The 12087-nt window shown below is 45.5% G+C and overlaps 1 protein-coding gene across 1 annotated transcript in view; it reads right to left on the bottom strand.

Moving 5' to 3' along the window:
- The window catches only part of LOC116518674 (transmembrane protein 240-like), a 16121-nt gene extending 11118 nt beyond the window's left edge, over positions 1-5003 (bottom strand). Inside the window, 1 exon segment of the mRNA XM_032232190.1 lies at positions 4714-5003. Within this exon segment, the coding sequence (XP_032088081.1) occupies positions 4714-5003 (290 nt within the window).
- Between the last annotated feature and the right edge of the window lie 7084 nt (positions 5004-12087).

Raw genomic sequence — 12087 nt, 5'->3', positions numbered from 1 at the left:
TGTCCTGGGAGATCAAATCTCCTAGTAGGGCTGAATTATCCTTCTCATCTTTCCTATTTCCTTAGCTTGTATCTTATGATTGATGTTGATTGCTTTTATTTGGAGTCCTATTATGAGTGATATTGATTGCTTATTTGGTATCCGAAATGGCTATCACTGAGTCTTGTATCTTACAATTTATGATGATGGTATGATTACAATCATGATTTATCACTTGTATGTACAAGGAGAGCTTCTGCACCCGAGACAAATTCCTTGTGTGCCCAATCACACTTGGCCAATAAAGAATTCTTATTCTATTTTATTCTATTCTATTCCCATTTTCTATTCTATTCCTATTTTCTATGCTATGCTATGCTATTCCTATTCATTCTATTCTATTCTTATTCTATTCATTCTTACTCTATTCTATTCCTATTTTCTATTCTATTCCTATTTTTTATTTTGTTCTATACTATGCTATGCTATGCTTTGCTTATTCTTATTCTATTCCTATTCATTCTTATTCTATTCTATTCTGCTCTGTTCTATTCTATTCTATTCTTATTCTATTCCTCTTCCTCCTCTCTTCCTCTTCCTCTTCCCATTCCTATATTCCCTTGGACAGATTTCTCAGTGGCCTAGGATAAGGATCAGAGGTATGAATTCTATTCTGGTTTCTTGGGGCTCACTTCCAAAGAATAACTCTAAATCAACTCCTTTTTAAAACCCACTAATGATAATAACTGCAATTCCGCTACAACGAACCGTCCATTGATAGTGCTTGGAATAAACCACAAGAGCATCGAAGAATAAGATGGTGATTATGATGAAGGAAGATAATAAAACCATCACATCTACAGTCCTGGGGTGTTTCTGAATGGCCTATTAATTGCACATTTGAAAACTGACGCACCGGCACCACAAACGTTTTCTTTCTCCAAAGTTTAGAAGATCTTTTTCCGTCCCATTGGATGATGTCAGGGATACAAGCTTCTTCTCTTGAAGCATTCCCCAAAAATGATTCCCAAATCTCTGGAAATCCTGGACGGCAACAACGGTTTGGCTCACCAGAGAGGCTTAGAGAAGACCATCCTCGATTATTTATCTTTCCCTGGGGGTCTCTGTTTTCCTTTGATCAAAGCCTTGGGTGGGAAGGGAGGCAAATCCTGCATCCTCTGCTGGTCAAAGGAGATAAGTCCAGGAGGATGGCCGAAGGACATAACAACAGAATAGCTGAGTTGGAAGGGACCTCGGAGGTCTTCTAGTCCAACCCTCTTGCTCAAGCAGGAGACCCTATGTACCATTCCAGACTGTCCAACCTTTTCTTGAAAACCTCCAGTGATGGACCACCCACATCTTCTGGAGGCAAGCTGTTCCACTGATTAATTGTTCTGACTGTCAGGAAATGTCTCCTTAGTTCCAAGTTGCTTCTCTCCTTGATTAGTTTCCACCCATCGTTCCTTGTCCTGCCTTCAGGTGCTTTGGAGAATATTGGAACACTGCTATCATGTCACCCCTGGTCCTCCTTTTGACATGTTTCTCTCTGCACCAAATTCCTCTCGCCAAATGACAGAGATGCCATCCATCAGTGCCCCAATTAGTCTTATTGGGCTTGGGGTCCACCTTGCCAACAATTCCACTCATGCGCAACTCAGGAGCACCACAACGGGGATCTTGTTGGGCCTCAGGAGTCTGTAAAATGTCTCTGTCTGGTGTCCTCCTCTTCCTCTGTCAATGTGACTGGGCATTTTTGGTTGATGCTGTTGTGTCCCTTTAGCAGCCAGCAGATTCAGACAGTGAGGAGGTTGGGGAGGAACCTGGGCCAGTCCTGGAGTCTGGGGAAGTCTCTGATGAGGGGTCTGTGTTGGAGGCAGAGAGGGGGCCACAGCCATATGCCAGTTATCAGTTCCCTTCAGAATCAGACATCAGTGAGGCAGAATAACAGCTGGAGCCTGTTCCTAGTGTGCACATGCACAGAGTTACCAGACAAAGGAAACAGCTAAAGAACAGGGGTCGACTTAGGAGTAAAGCCACAGGTGGATGGTGAATGGCCCCTCCCAGAGGAAATAAAAGGGGAGCAAAAGGGGAGTGGAGTTTGCAGGAGACCATTAGTTTGCTTCATTGGTTCGTGACTCTCTGAGGCTCCTTGCCACGTTTTGCACATATCGGCCTGGCAGCTCTCCAAGCCAGATAAGGTCTGTGACCGTAAATCCTCCCTCGAAAGACTTTGCTGGAAGTGAATGAGCAGAATTCACAGTCAATTAATAAAAGGGTTTTTTGTCTGGACCAGGAGTTTGCTTCATGCTCTTGGGAACAGATGCCCAGAAGTTAGATTCTCTTTGAGCAGCAGCTCAAATCAGATCCTTTCCTTTCAGATCCAGGCAGTGGGTTTAAGATCACCTCTTACATCCACTGGGTCCAATCAGAAGGGTAGCTTTGCTTCCCTCGGTTGTTTTTTTTCTCCCCAGTTGTTATCAATCTGTTCCAGCAATGCCTGGATTTTCCCTCCTTTTTCACATGGGTTTTCATCCAAGTGCGCGGTGTTCCACCAGTCACAGACCCAAAGGCATCTCCTGCTGTGTCTCCCTATTGAAATCTGACCTGCAAAAGCAGGATATGGACCTTTGGCCAGTAAATGAACCCTGAAAAGGATCTGGCAAAAATAGCACATCCCTTTCCTGTGCAGGCGGAGGTGGGGAGACAAAAATGAGATATTAGAGACCAAAAATCAAGGGATATATCAGAACAAAAAAGAGCTGAGAATGACAAAGAGACGGCAGCTAATAAAATACAGATTTTTCCATTGTTGTTGTTATTGTTAATTGCGAAGTTGTGTCCGACCCATCGCAACCCCATGGACAATGTTCCTCAAGGCCTTCCTGTCCTCTACCATCCTCTGGAGTCCCTTTAAACTCACGCCGACTGCTTGGGTGACTCCATCCAGCCACCTCCTTCTCTGCCTTTCTTCTTCTACCCTCCATCTTTCCCAGCGTGAGGCTCTTCTCCAGGGAGTCCATCTTCCTTCTCCTTAGGTGGCCAAGTATTTTGAGTTTCCTCTTCAGGATCTGGCCTTCTAAAGAGCAGCCAGGGTTGATCTCCTCTAGGACTGACCGGTTGGATGGCCTTGCAGTCCAAGGGACTCAATGCAGGAGTCTTCTTCTCCAGCACCAGAGCTCAAAGGCCTCCATTCTTTGGCGCTCAGCCTCCCTTATGGTCCAACCTGCACAGCCATCCTTTGCAACTGGGAAAACCATCGCCTTGGCTAGGCGCACTTATGTTGACAGGGTGATGCCTCTGCTTTTTAATATGCTGTTTAGATTTGCCATATAGCTTCCCTCCCCAAGAGCAAGCCTCTTTTAATTTCTTGGCTGCAGTCCCCATCTGCAGTGATCTTGGAGCCCAGGAAAATAAAATCTGCCGCTACCTCCATTTCTTCCCCTGTTAGTTCTGGGTTTGTCTGCTTATAGCCATGGGCTATTGATGTCCTGTTGGTAGACACCTTCCCTGGATAAGCGCAACAATTCCCACAATGCTTTGCGCCAGGCTTTTCAGCTTCTCCATTGGCCCAGGAGTGGCGATACAGGTAGCCCTCGACTTACGACCCCAGTGGAACCCAGCATTTCCATTGCTAAGCCAGATGATCAAATGAGCTTTGCCTCATTTTACGACCTTTCTCGCCACCATCATTAAGTGAATCCCCGGCATTATTAAGTCTGTCACACGGTGGTGAAGTGAGCCTGGCTTCCACGTTTGACTCTCCTTATAAGAAGGTCAGAAAAGGGGATCGTGAGACACTGCAACCATCATAAAGACGAATCTGTTGCCAAATGTCTGAATTTTGATCACCAGACCACAGGGATGCTGCAAGAGTTGTGTGAAAAAAGATCATAATAATAGTCACTTTTTCCCCCCGGTACCATTGTAAACTCTGAATGGTCGCTAAGGAAGGACTAGTATATAGAATAGCAGAGTTGGAAGGGACCTTGGAGGTCTTCTAGTCCAACCCCCGGCTTAGACAGAAAACCCTACACCACTTCAGACAAATGGATATCCAACATCTTGGAGAATTCACAACTTCTGGTGGCAAGTTGTTCCACTGGTTAATTGTCCTCACTGTCAGGAAATCTCTCTTCAGTTCTGGGTTGCTTCTCTCCTTGATTAGTTTCCAGTTGTTGGAATGGAATGGAACAGAACAGAATAGAATATAGAGAAGAATAGAGTAGAGTAGAGTAGAGTAGAGTAGAGTAGAGTAGAGTAGAGTAGAGTAGAGTAGAGTAGAGTAGAGTAGAACAGAACAGAACAGAACAACAGAGTTGGAAGGGACCTTGGAGGTCTTCTAATCCAACCCCCCACTTAGGCAGGAAACCCTACACCACTTCACACAAAGGGTTGTCCAATCTCTTCTTCAAATCTTCCAGTGTTGGAGCAACTTCACAACTTCTGGAGGCAAGTTTAATCCACTGAATAATTGTTCTAACTGTCAGGTAAATTTCTCCTCAGTTCTAGGTTGCTTCTCTCTTTGATTAATTTCCACCCATTGCTTCTTGTTCCAACACTCAGGTGCCTTGGAGAATAGCTTGACTCCCCCTTCTTTGTGGCAACCCCTGAGATATTGGAAGACTTCTATCGTGTCTCCCCTGACTACCTGTCATGCTTCAATCATTAGCACCCACCTGGGATAACCTGCAGAAAAAGAACATCCAGATCTCTTTTCGGGAACCACGGATTCACCTGTCCACGCTCCTCTCTTCCCAAAAGACCATCTTCTCCTGCACGTAGCGGAGCCAACCAAACACATCACTTTGAATTCTGCGATCAGCCATGAATGACTGGTTCGGCGCGACAGGCGGCTCTTCTTCAGGCAGCCTCAAATGACAGGCCCACTGATGCGGAGTGACGCTGCCGCGAACCCCCTGATGGATCAGGACCGCTACATCCTCTGTCAAAAATCCCTCGGGGGGTGGGGGGCATCCAACCTGCAAATCCTCCTTCTGAAAGAATAATTCCTTCATGTCTCGCATCGTAACGAACCTCACCTTCCTAGTGGGGGAAGCGGAGTTCCTGGACGTTCGGGAGATCGGGGCCTGCATGCGAGCGCCAGGCTTTTATACCCACAAACACACACTTGCAAACACACATACACGTACGCATTTTGTGGCCCACTGGTTCCCCTGTGTCTAGGAGACACTCAAGGGCTACCAGGCTAACGAAACAAGAAACACATGCTGTGTGTTCTCTGCTTAAAGGAAGAGCAGCACCAGAGGCAATTGGGACAAAGCAGCACGTAATCCCACAGGCCATTTAAAGCAGTCATTATCAAAACGAGTGCCACAACAGTGTGTGTGTGAGTGTGTGTGTAACAGAGTTGGAAAGGACATTAGAGGTCTTCTAGTCCATCCCCCTGCTCAGTCAGGTTTGCTTAGATCGTTTTGGACAAATGGTTATCCAATCTCTTCTTGAAAACCTCCAAGTATGGAGCAGTCACGACGTCTGGAGTCAAGGAGTTCCTCTGCTTAACAGTGGCTAAGACGCTGAGCTTGTCGATCAGAAAGGTCAGCAGTTCGGCGGTTCAAATCCCTAGTATAGGTCTCCTGCGTGAGCAGGGGGTTAGACTAGATGACCTCCAAGATACCTTCCAACTCTGTTACTGTTAAAAAAGCAGATACCTCTTCTAGTGCAGTGGAGAGTCGGGGTGGTTATCCACGGTCACTTCACATGGGTCCACTTTGAGCCCTGCCTTTTGTTTCCATTGGAACACCGGGTTGAAAGGTAACACTTCAGTTGATTCAGTGTTGACCTCCTGTGACTCACGTGGTCCTACTATTTATACGACGTGACTATTATACTACGGGGAGGAACTACGGATCCAAAACACGTCCTCTTCAACCTCGCCAGTCAGAACCAGCAGTACTGGGGCGGGTCGACCAACGGTTCTGATCAAGTAAAGCAGCCCCCGTTGAGGGATGAGATGGGATTTTTAGAGGCAGGATATAAATCAGGGGGTCGGCAACCTTAACACTCCAAGAGCCACAAAGGTCCTAACCCAGAAGCCCCTCCATTCAATTCTGGAGCCGACCGGAAGTCCAGTTCCCCCACCATAGAGTCTCTTCCTGGCATGCCGTGTTTCCCCCCCCATCTCTCCACCAACCGGAAGCTCCTCTCAAAATTGTGGCACCAACTGGCAACAGGGAGCCGCAGCAGAGGGATGAAAGAGCCACATGAGGCTCCAGAGCCACACAGGTTTCCTCAGATGCCCCCTTCCAAAGCTTTGAAGCATCAAGCGATCGCGGGACCAAGGAAGAACTGTCGCTAACCCATCAAAAGAGAGTAAAAACGATGAACTTTGGACATATCCAACTAATACAACTGTACAAATAGAAGCCTCCTTCTAGAACTGTTCTGGAATATTCTGCCTCACATTCTCCAAAAGCACCAGAAGGCAGGAGAAGAAGCAACGGATGGAAAATATCAAGGAGAGAATCAACTTGGAACTAAGGAGAAATTCCCTGACAGGACGAACAATTAACCAGTGGAACTAAAGGTAAAGATTCCCCCTTGCACATATGTGCTAGTCATTCCCGGCTCTAGGGGCGGTGCTCATCTCCGTTTCAAAGCCGAAGAACCAGTGGTGTCCGAAGACATCTCCGTGGTCATGTGGCCGGCATGACTCAACGCCAAAGGCACACGGAACACTGTTCCCTTCCCACCAAAATTAGCGTCCCTCTTTTTCTACTTGCATTTTAGATGCTTTCGAACTGCTAGGTTGGCAGAAGCTGGGACAAGTCATGGGAGCTCCCTCCGTTACGCGGCGCTAGGGATTCGAACCGCCAAACTGCCGACTTTTCTGATCGACAAGCTCAGCGTCTTAGCCACTGTTAAGCAGAGGAACTCCTTGACTCCAGACATTGTGACTGCTCCATCCTTGGAGGTTTTCAAGAAGAGATTGGATAACCATTTGTCTAACTACTTGATAACTACTAAGCTAATATTAATAATATTGTTATAACAACACAGGGAATAATTGGACTTTCTGTTCAGTAGCTTGATGGCAATTGTTGTGGATTCCTGCAACTGGGATGATATCTATCTCACTAAATTGATTTAATTGTGTTCCGTTAGGTATGCTCCTGTTGGCCAGGATCACGGAAGGCACTCAGTTCCTGTGCCAGAGGGATGCCAGGGGATTGCTAAGTGGGTGTGATTAAAGACAAGAGGATGGGCTTTGAGAGCCAATGGGATGAACTACTAAGCTACAATTGAGGTAGGACATGTCTAAAAATAAAACTCTCCTTCAAGTCCAGCTTGACTCCTGACTTTATGGGCATGTCACCTTGATAATTTGTCATGGTAATGACGATTTAATAGCTGACCAGCTGCTGTAAGGCTGCAAACCGAGGTGATGATATGAGGATGTGTCAGCAGGGCTACTGCCACTTTAAGAAGCTGTATATATAAGGGAGGCCATGTGAGGGCGTCTCTCTCTCTCTCTCTCCACTCATGTATTTCTCCTCGTGTTCTATCTGCATTGTGGCTCCCCACGTAGAGTTGAAGATTGATTGATTGGCATTTGCCTAACATGTGTATGTATGTATATGTAAGTCTTGTATATAAACCACAGTTTGAAAGACAAAACCTCTGTGTCCTGAATTTTGCTCCTGGGTTGTCCCAAAATAGTAGTGATGCTGTGCACATGATGACAGAATTTGTTTCCGCCGCCCCCCCCCCCTCTTTTCAAATCTACTGCCTTCCGATGTCCTGGAACCTGTATTCGAGAACAATCCAAGTCTAACTAGATTTGACTTGCTAAGATCAATTAACATCCATTCAGGTTGCCACCTCGCCAGCCAGAAACTGGAGTTTCCAAACCTCATTCCTCCTTGGATTTGATGCTTGCTACTTCTGATCTACTTTGGAGGGTTGCTGAGATGACAACGATGGCGGACCAGCCTGGCCCTCGGTATAAATGACAGTGGGAAAGCTTTTTTCAAACAAAATCCACATTCTCTCGCCTTTTGATTTCATGCCCAGGCACAACATGCTACGGCACCCGAGGAGGGGTTGGGTGGGTTTGTGACGTTTGCAAAATTATTTTGGGTCTACTGAGTAAGCAGGCACAAGTAGCTGAATCTCCCGGATAGGGTTACTCAAATCCATCAAGCAGGCCCGCCGCCAGATGCAAGTCCTTGGATAAACACTACCTCTCGCAAACCGACTGATATCGTAATAACCATACCGAAGGAGGAATTTGATCTCTTGTTGTTACCCAATGGGGTGATTTGATCTTCAATCTATGCATACTCAAGAGACGCTGGGAAGATTTCAAGCCCTTGGACGTCTGCGCTGTAGTTGCCAGCTTTGTTCCAGGTCTCTGCAGCTGTGCTTCGCAACAGCACCCAACTTGGCAGAATGCGCCTGGCGTTGGCAACCAAACGAGACGGAGGCTATGGGCTGCGTCTACAGATGGCATCCCTGGCGTGCCAATTTATCTGCAGGGTCCTTGCCCCCATGTGCAAGCCAAGCCCAGCTATTGTGCAAAAAAGCAAAGGTTTTGAATTACGCGTGACCGAGTTTGCACCGCAGTGGACTGTAAAAATATATATTTTTTAAAAAAGGCAACTCCTCTCCAGCCAGATGTGGTTTTCTCTCCACCCCGCACACATGTGTGCGTGCGGCTTGGCTCTTGAAAGAGGTTGACTAGGAAAAACAAGAGCTTTCTATATCCACTGCAAAGCGTAGCAGGAGAGATAATGTTCATATTGGAAGCAAACTGTGCATTCTGTTTTTTCGATTTTCCGCACTGGGAAATTTGTCACTAGGTATGTGACCAAAAGAGAATGGAAGTTTGGACAAAGTTGCATCTGCACAAACTCATCATGATTCTCTCTCTCTCTCATCTCTCTCTCTCTCTCTTTGTGTGTGTGTGTTGTGATCTGCCGGCAGCCTACAGAGCCGGCAGCAGAGTCGGACAGTGAGGAGGTTGGGAAGGAACATCGGCCAGTCTTGGAGCCTGGGAAAGGCTCTGATGAGGGCTCTGTGTCGGAGGCAGAGAGGGAGCCAAGGCTATCTGGGAAATTAGGTGCTGCCTCCGGAGTCTGACATCAGTGAGGCAGAGGAACAGGGGGAGCCTGTTCCCATTGTGCGCATGCACAGAGCTGCCAGAAGCCAAGAACAGTTAAGACAAAAGGGACAACTCAGGAGTAAGGCTTGGAGATGATTGGCCCCTCCCATAAGACATAAAAGAGGAGCAAATGGACGTGAGTCTTTGCAGGTAGCAACGTTGTTTGTTCTGGTCGGTTTAAACTCTGAAGCTCCGTTTTGACTCTGTGCTCCATGTGGCCTTGCAAAGCTAATTGGCAATTAGGTGTTTGGCAGCGTTTCAAGGGAGATAAAGGTGGGTGCTTATCAGCCTTATCTAGAAAGACTTTGGCAGACTTCTATCGGACTCTTTACAAACTATTTGTGACTCATTACGGGCTGTGAATGACCCAAATTCACAGCCGTTGAAATAAAAGAGGGTTTGGGGAACTAAGTGTGTGCTTTTTACTGTCTCAGGAAGGCCAGGTCAGAACAGTGGAGTGTAACCTCTTTGAGGGAATTGATCTGAACTTTGGGATGGGGGAAAAATAAATAAAACCTTTAAAATTACATTCCAAAAAGTGGAAGCATTTGGTAATACTGTACTGGGCCCTCATGCAAAAAAAACGAAGACAAATTTTGAGTATGACGTCTGCGTGTGGAAGAAATGATTCTTTCCCTCCCACCCTTGGCTGGGACCATAGTTCAAATACAGTCGAGTGCAAAAGCGTTGGTGCATTTTATAAAAGGAGCGGGTGTGAAGAGTGCCATCATTTCAGATGGCTTGAAGGAATTGCGCATGGCCGCTAGTAAAATTGGTCTGCGTTGGATTTTTCCGATTCACCCAACCGCAAGAACACCACGCTGCAGAGGCGAAAAAGGGGCCTCACCTCTAAAATCAAATGCAGGTAGTCCTCGACTTACAACAGTTTGTGTAGTAACCATCCGAAGTTACAAACGGCATTGAAAAAACAGTGGCAGGACTGTTTTTCACACAACCATTACGGCAACCGCATGGTCACGGGATTGAAATTCAGACACTTGGCAACCGACTCATATTTATGACGGCTGGAGTGTTCCCCTGGGGGGGGGGTGTTTCACGCGATCCCCTTTTGCGACCTTCTGACGGGCATAAGGGGAAATCAAATTCACTTAACCACCGTGTGACTTACTAAATGGCGGCGGTAACTCGCTGTGGCAAGAGAGTTCTTAATCGTGAATCAAAACTCACTTAACAATGGTACCGCTTAGCAAATGAAATTTTGGCCTCACTTGTGGTCCTAAGTTAAGGACTACCTGTACAGGAGAATTGCTGAGGGGGGAGAGGGATGTAATAAATACCCAATCCTGGCTTTGACTGGATCAATAAATCTCTTATTATAAGTACTGATTTGCCCATTTTTTGCCCTCTTGATAGATTTCTTTGCATCTTGTCAGCTACATCACGAGAAATTAATCCACCTAAACCCTTTCCAGCCCAGGGTCTCCAGGCCAGGAAAAACTTTGCTTGCTGAATACCAGTGGCTTGTGAAGTTTCTAAAAACCCAGGAGCTTTCCTTGGGGGGGGTGGGGGGGAGTGAGAAGTTGGCAATCTCCAAGCATTCAACTTCCAACAGTTTATTTGACGCTTTTTAAAAAGCCTCATTGGAATAGAACAGAGTAGAATATAGTATATAGAAAATGGAGTAGAGTGGAGTGGAATAGAGTAAAGTAGAATAGAGTGTAGTGTAGTGTAGTGTAGTGTAGTGTAGTGTAGTGTAGTGTAGTGTAGTGTAGTGTAGTGTAGAGTAGAGTAGAGTAGAGTAGAGTAGAGTATAGAGAATGGCATGTCATGGAAGAGAAGAGAAGAGGAAATAGAATAGAATATAGAGAAGAATAGAATAGAACAGAACAGAACAGAATATAAAAAAGAATAGAATAGGAAATAGAATAGAACAGAATATAAAGAAGAATAGAATAGAATGGAATAGTTTAGAATAGAATAAAATAGAATCGGAAATAGAATCAGAAATAGAATCGGAAATAGAATAGAACAGAACAGAATACAGAGAAGAATAGAATACAGAGAAGAATAGAATAGAATATTATAGAATGGAATAGAATAGAATCAGAAATAGAATAGGAAATAGAATAGAACAGAACAGAATATAGAGAAGAGAAGAGAAGAGAAGAGAAGAGAAGAGAAGAGAAGAGAAGAGTAGAGTAGAGTAGAGTAGAGTAGAGTAGAGTAGAGTAGAGTAGAGTAGAGTAGAATTCTGTTATTGGCCAAGTGGGATTGGACACACAAGGAATTTGTCCTTGGTGCAGATGCTTCCAGTGTACATAAGGAGAATAAAAATACATCCATCAAGAATAAAAAGATACAACACTTAGTGATAGTCAAGGTTACTAATAAGCTATCAACTTGTACTAGGAAGCAAGTAAAATGATACAAATTGAAAGATACAAGCAACATGGCTATAGTCCTAAGTGGGGAGAGATAGATACTAGGAAGGAAAGGGATTCATCTCCGAGAAGAAAAATAAATACAGGTTGTGTGTGTGTGTGAGACACACACACACACTCACACACACACACACGTTTCAAACAAAAAAGATTTACTATATGTTCAAAAAGAAAAAAAAACAACGAAAAAAACAGCACCTTCCCTGCATAATTTAACAGACGGAGCAATCTAAACAAACCTCCCTCCTGAACCACTGCATATATCAAAACTTTTGCCGTTGCCCATTTCGACCCAGCAGAAAGATTATTTTTTCTATTCCCACCCCCACACACTTCAGAGGTCTCCCTTTTCTTGCTCAATTTTGCCCACCAACTGAAAACTGAACCATCCAGCTGCCAACTTCTTGAGAGGACAGACAGGGAGGTAAGTTGGGAGGATGAGGGAAGTTGGCACACTCCCTTTCTGCCGCCCGCAACCCGAATTCCTCCCTCCCCACACGGAAAAAGCCATCGGAGAGCAGAGCGTGGTGGTAAAGGGGAGGGGAAAAGGGCTGTGTATGCTCCAGCCACTCCTGTCAAAAAGGA

Source organism: Thamnophis elegans, chromosome 15 (assembly GCF_009769535.1).
Source record: "Thamnophis elegans isolate rThaEle1 chromosome 15, rThaEle1.pri, whole genome shotgun sequence".
Taxonomy (NCBI): Eukaryota; Metazoa; Chordata; class Lepidosauria; order Squamata; family Colubridae; genus Thamnophis; species Thamnophis elegans.
The sequence above is the reverse complement of the archived record's forward strand: the minus strand, read 5'-3'. Positions and strand labels throughout refer to the sequence as shown.